Source organism: Octodon degus, unplaced genomic scaffold (genome assembly GCF_000260255.1).
Source record: "Octodon degus isolate 3935 unplaced genomic scaffold, OctDeg1.0 scaffold00008, whole genome shotgun sequence".
NCBI classification, from domain to species: Eukaryota; Metazoa; Chordata; class Mammalia; order Rodentia; family Octodontidae; genus Octodon; species Octodon degus.
Window position 1 is genome coordinate 8,096,663 of NW_004524584.1, and position 14,367 is coordinate 8,111,029.

A 14,367-nucleotide genomic window follows, 5' to 3' on the forward strand; every position below is an offset into this window, starting at 1 on the left:
CTGGCTGGCCCCATCATTCATTTTTTATCACACCTGTATTCTATGAGGAAGTCCATCACAGGAAACAGAACAATGCAGTGAGGTGGTGAGAAGGGATCTGAAGGACAAAATCCTGTGCGGGGATCAGGGAGTGGGGCAGGGTGTTAATCAGTTTGGGGCAGTCAGGGAAAGGCTCCCTCAGGATGTGATTTTTGGACAGAGACCTGAAGGAAATAAGGGACTGAGGTACACAGGAGAAAAGCATTTCTAAGAGGTGGGAGAGCAAATCTGCATGGGAGGAGGAGCAGAAAGGACAGCACGGCTGGGTGGAGCAGGGAGGAGCAGCGCCAGCTCTAGAGGGCTGTGTGTGTTTTCCTTATAGTGAGGAGGGCCCTCTGAGTGCCGGGAGCCACGGAACTGTGTGGCTGTGGGTCCTCGCAGAGACGAGATGGTCATGGGGTACTGTCTGCAGAGCTTGGGGCAGTGGTGACGATGTGAGCAAGGATGCTGTGCCTGCACTGAGATAAGGCACTGTGTTTGGCAGAACCAGTGGCATCTGCTGAAAACCTGGCCACCAGGTGATTGATGCCTGAGGGCAGCAGGCAGAGGGTGGTCAAGGGCTCAGCCTTGGGCACACTGGTGGGGTGGACGGCTGGTGCATGTGGAGTTCAAGGGAGCTATCCAGGCTCCTCAGAAAAATTCAAGGTCCATGATGCAAGACAGCATTTACGTCACGCAGCTGAATGGAAGAGGAAGTGAAGCCGTGGTGGGATGAAGCCTGGATTTCAGTGATTAGAGGTTGGGGCACAGATTAGGCCCCAACCTCAGCAACTGAAGGGGCCGCTAGGAGCCAGAGAACCAGAGAGGCCTACTGCTGGTGGGGAGTCGGCAATGCTGCCGGCAGGTGGCGGGCAGAGTGCTCAGAACTGGCCCCTGTGAGCAATGTGGAAGTGACTGGTTGCTCTGCTGTAGGGAGAGCCATGGAATCACAACCCTACTGAGCGTTGTGCTGATGCAGTGAAGGGAGATGAGGCCAACCTGGTGGGGAGGGAAAGCCTCCCTGAGGAAGTGACATTTAGGTTAGGCCCTGACTGATGGGCCTGGAGGACACCCAGGAGAAAGTGCGGCCCACCTCCAGGCCTGGAGTGGTGTGGTGTCACTTGGTGCTGTGAAGGAACAGAAAGAAACCCAAGGTGGCGGGAGCTTAGCAAATGAATGAGGGGAGGGGGACAGGCAGCCTTATGAAACACTTTGAACTTTAACCTCAGGGCAATGGGAAGCTGCAGAGGGGCTCTGCATTCCTGTCCATACAAGCTCACTTCCTGAGCGCTGACCTGCGGGAAGGATGGGCACAAGCTCTTCTCCGCTCTGCCTGCTTCACCTGCGTCTTGCTCCTGGACCATCACTACTGCATACAAGTTGAGCTAGCTACTTTTGGTTCATCTTTCTGTCCATTCAGCCTTCCACTAAACTACCTTACCTTCTTCCTTATCCATTCTCTGGTCAAATAGAGCGCCCTGACAGGGTCAGCATAATTCTAAACAACATTGCCTAAAGTGCAAAACTTTCAACTGACCCCTCACTGTCCCAAACTCCAACATGCAAGGTTGTGCCTAATCCAGCCCTGCACACCTGCCCTGGCTCCGCCCATTCTACATCACCGTGCAGGAGAGAATGGAAGAGCATGGGCTGGAGTCAGGTCTGGTCCTGAAGCCCCACTTGCACTGGCCAGCCAGCTGTCACAGGCAAGTGCTCCATGTCACACGCTGCCCCAGTGCCCAGGCTCCGTGCTCAGTGCAGTGCCTACAGCTGCATTTATCTTGCTAGCAGCTTCCCCAGAAGCCTTCCTGCCCCAGGTTTCCCTATCACTGTTCTCTATTTCCTCTCAGTCGTTTTCTTTCTGAGTGATGCTGGCATTGTTCTCCAGCTACATCTGAGTACTGGAGACCCTTGAGTAAGCTCTCATTGTCGTAGTCCCAACACTGCCACAGAACAGGCCCTCAGCGAGCAGGATTTCCTTGCACCTAGAAACCATGAATTATGAGAAGAGTGCTGCTCAAACTTTTAGCATGCAGAATGTACCTCTTGTTAAAAAGTTGACCCTAAGGGGCCAGGGAGATGGCTCAGTAGAATAAGTACTTCCCTGGCAAGTGCAAGGGCCTGAGTTCAATCCCCAGTTACACACACACACACACACACACACACACACACACACACGCACACACACAAAAGTGACCCTAAACCTGGGTGCTGTGGTGCTTACCTGTAACCCCAGTACTCTGGGAGGCTGAGGCAGAAGGATTCCCTACCTGGAGCCCAATCTGGTAATTTGGTGCCTTAGGGAGAGCCCTGCCTCAAAACAAAAAATGAAAAGGACTGGGGACCCAGCTCTGAGTAAAGGCCATGGGTTCAATCCCTTGTGCCATGCACCCACCCCTACATACACAAAATGCAGACCCTGACTCTGTGGGTTAGGGCAGGGCCTGTGACTCCAGGCTCTTAAGGCTGCTGCTGGTCCCCAGACCCCTGGGAGCAGGCCTCAGAGATGAGTGGATGCACCATGGCTTTCCTTGGGGCCAGCACTTCCAGGGCAGAGGGCCAGGGCTCATCACCTCAGAGGTCTCCAGGGACTGGATTTCCCGCGGTAGCTCCACAGCGTGCCTGTTGAAGTAGTCCATGGTGATGGCGTTGTTCCAGTAGCTCAGGTTGTTCTCAGGGTTGGCTGTCTTCTTCTTCCTCCTCATGCAGCACACTGTCAGCAAGACCGCTGTGGAGAGGAGAGGCCATGTGAGAGGAGGCAGGGAGTGACAGGCTGTGAATGTTGCAGGTGACAAGTGCAGGTATCCAGGTGACACTACTAAGGCGACGCAGCATTCAGCCACTTACCGCACCCACTTATTTATGTGTTCCTTCAACTACTATCTCTGCGTTGATGCTCACTCTGTGCCAGGAAATATTAAAAGTATTTAGGAAAAGGTGCTGGGAAGCAGGCCACACCCCCTTTGTTCCATAAACTTCCATCCTAGTACATGAATGGGTGCAGAGGGGCCAGTCATATATAATATGTAATAAACAAAAGGAATAAATAAAACAAATCCAGAGAGCGATAATCTAATGAAAACAAAGCAGGGCAATGAAAAAGACAGTGTGGGAGTTGGGGAGAGACTGTGTGGAGTCATCGTGGAAGTCTTCCCTGAGGAGCAGACGGGCCTGTGCCCGAAGTCCTGCGTAACTGTCAGCAGCTCTTCCATGTGTACACATACATACACGTGGTGACTGGGGCCAGAGAGACGCTGCTGACTCAGGGATTCTGCTCCATGCGCCTGTGCCATCAAGGCCTCTGAGGAGGACGTCAAGGGCCTTCCTGAGAGGTGCACTATGCCCTGCCCCTCTGACTTCCTCCCACCACAGCCAAGACCTCTTCTATCAGCCCAGGGTGACCCAGGAGCACACTCACCTTCTGTGTAGCCACAGTCTGGGGACCCTCCCCCATGAGCAAGGTCATTTTGGGATACAAACTGAAGGCACATCAGAATTATTAATTCATTTAATTCCCCATTTAACCCCAAGGGGTAGACCACTAAGGTCCCTATTGTACAGACAGGGAGTTTGAAGGTCACAGAGGTCAAGTGACTTGCCTAAGGGCAAATCCAGATACCTGGACTTCAAATCCACCACAGACTGAGGCCAAAGCCCACCCTGCAGTGATGGCCTGGGCAGGGTTCCCCACAGCTGGACTAGCCACACTGTCATGTGCACCCAGATACAGCCCCTAGGGGTGTGTCTGGACTTTGATGAACCAAGTGTGAACACAGTGCTGTCCAGGAAGGCTTCTGAGATCTGAAGAGAGCTGTCCGGGTAATAGAGAATGCTGATGTCACAAGTGTAGATGCCCCTTGGGAAGAAGCCAGGAAGTGCGGACTGGATATCCTGCCCAGACTCGCCACCCACAGCAGCTGAGAGTTTGCTGAATCCCGGGGCACAGGTTAGCTGCAAAATCTGGCACCTGTGCAGGCTGAGAGCCCAGAGTCCAGGCTCCTGGGTGGTGCTGGCTCTGACCTATGACAAATCAGGTGGGTACTGTAAGCAGTACAGGTCTCCACAGAATAAGAAGACAGCCTCAGTGGCATCTCAGTCTGAAAGGCCTCTGAGCAAGGTCAGGCCAGCCATGGTGATGCATGCCTGGGAGGCTGAGGCAGGAAGATCACAAGCTCAAACCCAGTGCAGGGCTGGGGCTGTAGCTCAATGTGAAGAACCTGGGTTCACAGATGAGGATTCTGAATGGGCTACAAGGAATGTCAGTTGGTACTGTATACAACTGTTCAAATTTTGTGGTTCTTGTCCTTTCCTTCTGCCACCCTATCTTTAAGTGGTTGAAGGAAAGGAGGTGATGAGAGGGCTGCAGAGTTCAGCCTGGACCCTGCTTACCGGCTGCCTCTTGTTCTGTGGGGCGCACTACTGCTTGCCGTACCCAGCTGACTTGACAGAGGTCAGAGCTCTGCAAGTGGCAGGGCTCAGACAAGACCCAAATCCCTCCTCTTCTTTTCTCCTGTCTTTACTCCTCCTAGCCGTGCCTGTCACCTGCTCCTGGGACTGGGATGGTGACACAGCTGGGGAGTTCAAGCTGGTTAGGCAAACCACATGGAGAAGACAATATGTGGGAAGTGGGCAAAATACTGTTTCGTTGGTTCCAGCTCCATTTTTTCTGTTGGGACAAAAAGGGCCACTTTGCAACTACAGCCTATGAGGGCGTCTCCCATCTGTCACACAGGATGCTGCTACAGACCCAAACCCAGGCTGGCAGGACTGGCACCAAAGCTGAGAAAGGTCTGCCTGAGCCAGGACGGTATGGTGTGCACACCTCTCTAAGGAAAATCATCTCTGTGCCTCTCATCAGTTGAGCAGCTATAACATACAAAACTGCCAGGTGCAGTGGCACACACCTGGAATCCCCGCACTTGGGAGGCTGAGGCAGGAGAGCAGCTGAGAGTTCAAGTCCAACCTGGGCTACAAAGTAAATCCAAGGCCTATCTGAAGTACACAGCAAGATGCTGTCTTAAAAAAAAAAAAAAAAGTTCGTAGAATTTAGAATCCGAGTCTAGATGATAATCTGTCACCCACAGGAGCTAAATCAATACATGACTTGGCCCTCTCCACCCCAGCTTCCTGTGGGCAGACTAGCTGCAAGCATGCAGCGGCAGCAGCACGCTGCACAGTCCCCAGCACACAGGAGGGCCTGCACCGATGACCCTTCCCCATCCTGCATGCTTGCTCCTCAGAGCAGGGGCCGGAGATCTAGAGGGTGAACTTGCGCTGGGCCACACTGCCCAGCCCTACTGGTGGAGGGGACAGAATCCATGTGCTCTGCTTCTAGTTCAGGGAAGTGTCGACAGCTCACACTGCCCTGGCTCTGAATGCCAGACACGGGGCTCCCGCTCTTCGGGAGGACAGCCATCAGCGCAGGGCGAGCCGGGGCGGGGTGTGAGGCTTGCTCCATTCTGTATTTCCTCAGGGCGTCTGCAGCAATTCTCAAGCATCAGCACATTTACTTACTGGAAACCAGCCTGGCACAGGAAGAGCACAGGACTGCACCAGAGGCCGCGGCGCAACCCCGGATTACACCTGGCAAGCCCTTCGGTCTCTCATTAATTGGACTTCATGAGTTATTATGAAAACTGAATAGATTATGGGTACAAAATGCCATACACGGTGCTTGACACGCCACAGGTGGCTGATTAATGCTGGGTCTCTTCCTGTTCTTCTGGAAGACTCCAAAAGACAGAAACAAAAGTGGGGCTATTGGGAGGCTCAAGGCCAAAGCTCCACCTGTGGTTTAGAAAGTGCATTATTTTAGTTGCTTGATCTTTCAGAAAAAATGCGAGTCAGAATCCAGGAAGCTGTGACATATCCCCAGCACCTAGGTACTTAGCAGCCGTACTTATCACCCATATGATAACCACTGGGGGAAGGTACCACTTCTCTTGGCATTTAGGGAAGAGGACACTGAGTTGTGAGAGTGAACAACACCGACCATTATCACCCAGCTAATAACTACGATTTGAACCTCGTCTTCAACATTAGGGGTATAAGAGTGGCCAAGTGTCCAGCTGTATGCAAACCCAGAGTACCAGATGCTTCCTTCACTGTTCAGTGGAAACTCAATTGCTCTATGTCTCCAAAGCCCACAGGACCCCAGAAGAAATGAAGGGTTAGTCCTCCTTCAAGTTTCCAAATAGGGCTGAGAGTAGGGCAAGCTGTCTTGGCTTCTCAGGAATATAAACAGAAAACTGTCCATAGTTTGCCAGAAGTGTAGGGAGGAAGGCAGCTGGTTTTAAGACAGAGCCCTGGGTACCTGGGCTCATATTTCTGGGAGGGGCATTCTTTGAGGCAACAGAAGTCACTGTGTGATGAGAAAAGAAAATGAAACTCCACAGATCCCCTGAAGATGCAATGTTTCCAAACACCCACTGATCTGCTCTCTGCCTAGCAGGCTGGAACAACCTGCTGAGGACTAGGAGAAGCCAGGGGAGTGCCGCCAAAGAGCAGATACGACACTATTACGACCAGGGTGACATCCCCTGGACAACCCTGCTGTGCCTGAAGCTTCTCCCCTTCCCCTTCCATTGGTCCATAAACTCCCAGAAGAAAACCTCTCACCAACACTCCTGGGTCCAACCCCTTCTCATTGGCAAGAGAAATTCTGACTTATGTTTTCTTTTAATTACAAAATCATTTGAGGCCTGCGAATAAAAAGTACATGCATGTTGATTCAAAGCCCACTGAACAACTCATGTAGTCAGGAATTGTGGGCACAATGAGGCACTGCGTCTTGGAATGGTGCATCATACCATGCTCACGAGAGGGTGTGAACAGCACAGGACAGTCTCCAAGCTGATGACCTGTGCAAACCCAGAGCACTGGTTGGTAGGTCCAGGCCACAGGCTTCCGGCAGTTGGCACTAGGTTCTGTGCATCCTGATGGTGGCAGCAGAGACCAGAGCAGGAGCCACATGGCTTCCCTGCATGGACCAGTGTGGCCTGGATCCAATCAGTTTTGGTTCTCAGCACATCTGAAATCCTGTTGGCTGAGAGTGTCTGGCAGCACTGTGGAGACAAAGCATTTTCCAGCCCTGACACAAACACACCCTTCAGCCACTGGGGGTGGAGCTTGAGATCTGGAAGGGCAGGTAAGCAACTGACACCCTTCCTGGGCTTTATTATGCTCACCCCTTCATGAATGGGCTCTGCCCAGCAGCCCTGGCTGGACAACACAGAAGTGGGGCTGGTGGTGGTCTGAACAGCCAGAGGACAAGTCTATACAGGTATGTTGCCACCAGCCCAGAATACCTGGAATGTCTCATAAGAAGGGAAAGAATGGCCTCTGAGGTCTGTAAAGTAGCTTTAGCATAAGTGGAGCCATTAGCTGTGCCAAAATGTGGGCTTTTAGCCCTAGCAGTCCACGTGCCTGATCACTAGACAGGGCGGGGTGATGGGGATGTCTAGGAAGCGAGACACGGTTCTGAGGTTACGTAAGTCTTTTATCTTAGTGTCCTCCTCGCCAGGGCCTTCAGGGGATTCAATACCTCATGAAGAGGTGAAACCACAATCAAGGGCCCAGACATGGTGTGGAGGCAGAGAAGGCCAAGGCGAGAGCGTGGTACCTCCTGTATCAGTGGTGGTGAACCTAGGCCACAGTGTTGTTTTCCTTTTAAGACAAAAAATGTTAATGTGTGAGTTTTTTCTAAGCTAAAATTTCAGTATTTAGGTTTAATTGCAGTGTTGGAACTTTGTGATAAAGAGGTGGATTTTGGGTTGCAGCTTAGGTACTTGTTTCTAAAAAGTTCGCCAGCACTCTCCTATAAAGATGGTAGAAATCTAGAGTAGGTGGGGCTGCAGTTCCCAAGAGGCTACAAGAGTCCATTTTGAACAAAGTTTGTGTCTTCTTTTAACAGTAGTGTCTTCTGCCTCTGTAGTGCCAGAAGCACCCTGAAGTAAGTTCCCAACTGTGTCCTTGCTCCTGTTGTGGAGCATTTGTTTCCACTGTGGAGACAGCTACAGGCTTTTCAGCTGTGCAGCAAGATCTGATCTAATTTCACACTCTCATCTCTTAGAAGGACTGGGGAGAAGTAGGATTCATCTCAGACTAGACAAATCCAGATGGGTGCTGTGGGTGAACTGTTGAGGCCTCCCCTGTGCTGTCAGCTCAGGCAGGGCAGATGCAGGGGTTACAGGGTCTGGAGAGTTGGAGAGGGGCCACACCATACCTGTCTGGTTCCCTAGTGCTTGGCAACGTGCATGGCACACAGCAGGCTCTTGGAAAAAATGGTATGCAATGAATAAAGCAGATTCTGCCCTTCCTAATTTGGGCTGACATGCCATGTGACTGGGACCCTGGGCAAGTCGCTTGTACCTGGTGACTTCCATCCCCACTGGAAGGTGTGAGTGATGACCAGAGCCACCTGGCACCCTGGCCAGGGTTTGCTTGCTTGTTTTTGTTTTTATTTTGTATGGCTAGTCTGTTTCAAGGATACAGTAATAGAAATTATTGGAAATTCTCATTGTAAACTAGAGCATTCCAGGCACATGTAAGGAACACAAAACTAGCAAGCTGTATTTCATGTGGTTACTTCTCAAATACGACCATTTTTAATAATTTATCGGTCAGCAGTGCTACACTTCTCATTACCATTCTGTTTTAGAAGTGGGCAATCAGCTTGTAACAATGCTTTCACAAGAGACAGTAAAGCCACTTTCATTAAGGTGAGACATGCACCTTGCAAATGGCTTTGCTTTTCCTGAGCTGAGTCTCTGAGAAGAAGCAGGCGGCCCAAGCCCTGGCATTTGTGTATCAGGCTGGGAGACATGGCTCCTGAAAAGAATCTAGACTCCAGATTAAAAAAAAAGATGTGGTTGGAGTATAATGTGGAGTAGAAATCATTTTGAAGGCATAAACCTCCGAGCTAACCCATGGCATGGGTGTGTGTGTGTGTGTGTGTTTGTGTGCACACGCATGTGTGTGTGTGCTCAGATTCACACACCTCTCAAGCTTCAATTTAGAACTGTTCTTGCTGAGGCCAAGGGAATTTCCCACTATGTCAAAGCTTCATATTCCTTTCCTCCTTAGGGGGAAGTGGGGGAGGAGGAGGAGAAATGGGGGACGAGAAAGGAAGACCTAGAAGGAATGTGCAGGAGACGCAGGAGAGGACAGGAGGACTTTGCTAGCTGGAGGCTGTACATCGGGAGGCTTACTTCCAGCTGTGGTATCCTGATGCAGCGCCACTCTGCGCATGGTGGGCTATGCCTGAGGAAGGCTGGGGTCAGGACAGAGCACTGGGCTGGAAGGCAGGTGCTGAGCTTGTACCCCAGCTCTGCCTCTCTAACTGCCACGTCTTCCCTCTAGCTTGACATCTTCTTTCTGAAAAATGTACGGCTGGATTAGCCTGCCTATAAGGCCCTCTCCAGCCCCTAGAGGGTGGGGCTTCACAACTTAGGAACATTCAAGCCATGATCCAGCAGAGATCAGGACCAGAGGCAGAGCCAACACAGAACTGCCCTATTAAACTGTGTCATAGGAATTTTTATAGCACCCTTGGTGGGGGCTGCTCAACTCTGGAGCAAGAGAATATGGGAGAGGAACACCACGAAATGGCAGAGGGAAGGTAAGGAGGGTAGGAGGCATGAAGGAAGGCAAGGTACTCACAGCAGGAAGAGATGGGCACACTGATTGCTAGGATCACCCAGGCGATGTCCATCTTGCTCAGGCAGATGGTGGCTCTGTGCTGGGGCTTGTCCCCTTCAGCCACATGGGAGATGTTCGCTGCTGTCCCAGGCTTCCAGGTCCCAGCAGGGACCAGGCGGTTGAGGAAGTTTCCTGTGGCTGTGGACACCACTGTAGAGAGAGGACTGGGTACCCTGTTGGTCATGGAGAGGGAGACTGCAGTCTCCTCTTCAGCTAGAGAAACAGTGCTTTCTGAGACCCCAGGGGCATGGGCTGGGGCCTGTGGGGTTGTGGATGTTTCCTGAGGAATCCCCTGGGAAGGGGCTGAGACACTGGCATTGAAGGCAGCCTGGGTTGGCCCCATCACATCTGTAAAGACCCCAGAGCTGGCAGACGGAGGTCTGTTGGTGCCAGGGATGACAGTAAGCCAAGAGTCACTGAGGCCAGGGCTGTTCTGTGTGTCACCATGGGGGTGCTGAGAAGGCACTGGGGTGGCTTGTGAACTGGTAGGAACTGCAGCTGCTGTGGCATTCGGCTCATTTCCTGGGCTGGTGAAGACAGAACCACCCCCTTGGTCTGCTGTGCTAAGTCCTGGATTGTCCTCTGCAGGCACCAAGAGGGTGGTGGGTGGCACCCATGAGGTACTTCTGGGTGCCATGGTTGCAGCCACTGTCTGGGACTGTGGCAAAGAGAAGTTCGGGGTCCTGGGAGAAAGGGCAGAGGGATCTGACTCCACAGACCCTGTGAAGTTGCCCTTGTAGATCTGAAAGATTTTCCCTAATGGGCGCTTCTGCCCCAGGTGTGTAGAGCTCTGATTTCGTCCCCGCTGGCCTTCCTTCCTCCCAGAGTGGCCACCAGGTGCAGGTGAGATAGGGCGTGATGAGCCCCCAGTCCCCTTTCGGGAAGAGCCTGGGAGTCGGGGGGGCCTGCGTGTGGTAGCCCGAGGGACTGCTGTGATGGGGTGGCTGGTGGCTCCTGTTGGCTTTGTTAGGATGGTGGGAGTAGCCTCCCCTGTGGGACTGCTCTCTGAGTGGGAGTATGTGGTCGCCATGGCAACAGGAGGGGAACCTGTAGGCAGGGGGCTTTCAGGATGGAGGATGGTTGCTGACAGCAAGACAGTGGAAGTAGTGTTTATAGGAGGGTCCCCATTTTGATGGGGCATCGCTGTTGCCATTCTGGCTGTGGCCTGTGAGAGTCCATCAGGAGAAGGGCTCAATGTCATCACAGAGGAGTGTGTGGTCTGGCTGTGGGGTGCAGTCACCATGGTGTCTGGGGGACTGCCTGAAGGGAGGACCTGAAGAGATTCCAGTTCCTGGACAGCAAATACCAGTGCTTCAGTCAGCATCACAGTCAGGAGGAAGCCTGGAAGGGGAAACAGGAGATGTGAGATACCCAGGAAGCCGCTGCCAGCTGGGTTCTCTGCATCTATGACCTTGTGCACTGGGAACTCAAGGAGAATGTCAGGCACATTTGGAAGGCCCACACGGGCATCTGGCACCCTGAGACACAGAATCTCATATAGAGTAGGACAGGTCTAGTAGGTTGGTGAAGAGGAACCTGAAGAGAAGTCAGACTGGTCATCATGTCCTTCCAAAAGGCCTCTTAAATGCTATCAGCCTTCCACCAAAGCACAGCCTCTCAAAAGGCTACAGCATACAGGAGGGATGTGGTTCTGCATCCACCTCCTCTGCTACAACTAGGGTTGTAGGCCAGCTCAGCCAAAGAGAAGCAGGAGCCACCCAGAGCTGAATGGGGAAGACTTCAGTAGGTAGACCTACCCCATCTGCTTCCCTTTTCTGAACTGGAGAGAGGTATCGAAGATCAGACCTCCATCCACTCACATGAACTCACCTTCTCTTCTTCCCTAGAGGTCAGAAATGATCAGGGAACACTCCAGTCCTGGGTGAGTTTGCAGAAATCAACAAACGATGCTAAAGGGGCCAGGGAGATGGCTCAGTGGAATAAGTGCTCCCCTGGCAAGTGGAAGGGTCTGAGTTCAATCCCTGAGTCCACAAAAAAAAAAAAAAAAAAAAAGCTAAAAAAGTCAGAGAGGTCTCAGTGTCACAGGAAAGTGGCACGGAGAAGGGAACATGGGTCCAGAGAAGGTCAACCAGATCTGGTGCCCATACAGCACACATATCAGCATCTGGAGTAGAAGATGCATTCTATAAAAGTTGCTGGTATTATGATGTTTGTGGTTAAACACTGTAGTTATTTCCTCAGACACTCATGTGGCTGAAGTCTGTGGGAATCTCACTGGTGATGAGTAGGAGTCCTTTTGTATAGTTAAGAGAGGGTTTGTATATGATAGTCACTGTGTGCACTTTTATTGAGAAAATGCAAAAGGATAAAAACATATAAATTTAAAAACATTTATAACCCAAGCCTGCTGAGTGAGAACTTCTGCTGTATTCTTGGGACCCCCAGATTCAGCTCTAGCCCAGCGCTGGTGAGTGTGTGGGAGAGCTTCCTCTCCTTGCTACTCCACCTTGTCCTCTTCAGACTCAGCTCAGGCCTGGCATACAGGCCTGGGGTGAAACTCTGCAGCTACAGTCCCTGCAGAGAGAGTAGGGTATAGAACCGTCCAGCTAGTCCAGGAGCAGAACATCTTGCTAGAGGGACACAACAAGTTCACTCCCAAGGGTAGCAGCAGGAAGGAGCTGAGCACAGCAGCCAGACCCAAGGCAGGCACAGCTGGATAAATTCAAACTTTGTAGATCTGCACCTGAATTTCAGTAGGGGCTAAGGTTATAAATGCACCAAAGCTCTACAACAAAGGTCAGAAGACAGTGCTATACAAAATGACAACAAGAAGGGACAAAATGCAATCTCAGACCCCAAGCCCACCCATAACAAGCGCAGAGGACACTAACACAGAACAAATTGGGAATCACACAGCTTTAATCAATGAATCCAGAGCTTCTGAAATAAAGAAACAACTGTAGAAAGGTATAGAGGAACTCAGATTGGAAATAAAAAAAGAAATCCCAGAATTGATAGCATCTGCAGTAAAGAATCAAATGCAGAAACATATATGGAAACCCAATGCCCACCCAGAACAAGTGCAGAGAACACTAGCTCAGCTCAAATGTATGAATTAATAGCATCAAAAGTAAATAAGCAACAGCAGAAAATTATAGAGGAATTCAGACAGGAATTATTATTATTATTATTATTATTATTATTTTAAATTTTATTTATTTATTTATTTGAGAGAGAGAGAGAGAGAGAGAGAGAGAGAGAGAGAGAGAGAGAGAGAGAGAGAGAGAGAGACCAGCTCAGCCCACCAGGGGGCGGGCTGGCTGGCATGTGGTGCTGGGGGATTGAACCGCGGTCCCTGATGCTTTTGCTAAACTTGTTCTAAGTAGGTGCTTTAGACCACTGAGCCATCTCTCCAGCCCAGGAATTATTTTGTGAAATAAAAAAAGAATTCTCTGAACTCATAGCATCTAAAGTAAAGAATCAACTACAGAAACATAGGGAGGAAACCCAATCTGGAAAAAACTCTGCAGAAAAAGAATTAATAACTGCTTCTAAAGAAGATATTGATAAAAAAAATAAAGGAGGATAGAAAAATGACGGATTCCTTGAATGAGCAATACAGGAAAGAAATAGATCGCATGAAGAGAGTCAAAGACATATACAGGAACTTAAAATCTCAATCACAAGCTTGCAAAACCATTTGAGTGAAAGTGAAGACAGAGTTTCAGATCTTGAAGATGCTGGTGCCACTAGTGAAAAGGTAAGAAAAGATCTCTTAAAAACAACTAGGATGCAGGAAAAAATAATTCATCACTTTCAAGACGATGCAAAGATGAACAATGTGAGACTAATAGGCATCAATGAGAAAGAAGGAGTCAAAACAAATGACATTAAAAAAATGTAATAGCAGAAAACTTCCCAAATATGAAGAAACCATCTGATATTCAGTAACTGAAGCATACAGAATGCCTAGTAACATCAACCCAATTAAAAACACACTAATACATATAATAGTCAAGATTCCAGAAATCCAGCACAAGAATAATATACTGAAAGCCGCTAGAGAAAAGAAGCAGATCACATTCAAAGGAAAACCCATCAGAATTTTGGCCAACTTCCCTTCACAAACCAAGAAGGCAAGAAGAGCATGGAGCAGAGTACTTCAAGACCTCTATGAAAGCAAATTCCAGCCCAGACTAATATACCCTGCAAAACTCTCTTTCAAGTTTGATGGAGAAGTGAAATACTTCCATGACAAAGAACAATTAAAGAATTTCATGATGAGAGCGCAGGCCCGGCAAGTGAGCGAGACAACCAAGGCCGCGGGATCCTGAACAGACCCAGAGCGCAGGCCCAGAGAGTGAGTGAGATGACCTGGGGCCTTCGGGATCATGAATAGACAGAATAGCAGAAAATTTCCCAAATATGGGGCAACAATTTGACATTCCTGTAATCAAAGCATATAGAACTCCAAATAACATCAATCCAATGAAAACCACACCCATACACATAATAATCAAGATTCCAGAAATTCAGTATAGGAACAGTATACTAAAAGCCACTAAAGAAAAGAAACAGAACACATTTAAAGGAAAACCCATCAGAATAACGGCAGATTTTTCTTCACAAACCATCAAGTCAAGAAGAGCATGGAGCAAAATACTTCAAGTCTTGGAAGAAAACAAATTC

General features: G+C 50.0%; 1 protein-coding gene across 8 annotated transcripts in view; it reads right to left on the reverse strand.

Moving 5' to 3' along the window:
* Tmem108 (transmembrane protein 108) overlaps positions 1–14,367 on the reverse strand; it is a 352,139-nt gene that overhangs the window by 4,795 nt on the left and 332,977 nt on the right. For all 8 annotated transcript variants that reach the window (XM_023706966.1, XM_023706956.1, XM_023706953.1 and 5 more), the window contains 2 exons: positions 9,679–11,058; positions 2,592–2,746 (listed from right to left, as the gene is read on the reverse strand). In XM_023706966.1, the coding sequence (XP_023562734.1) occupies positions 2,592–2,746; positions 9,679–11,058 (1,535 nt within the window). The remainder of the gene's footprint in view (positions 1–2,591; positions 2,747–9,678; positions 11,059–14,367) is intronic.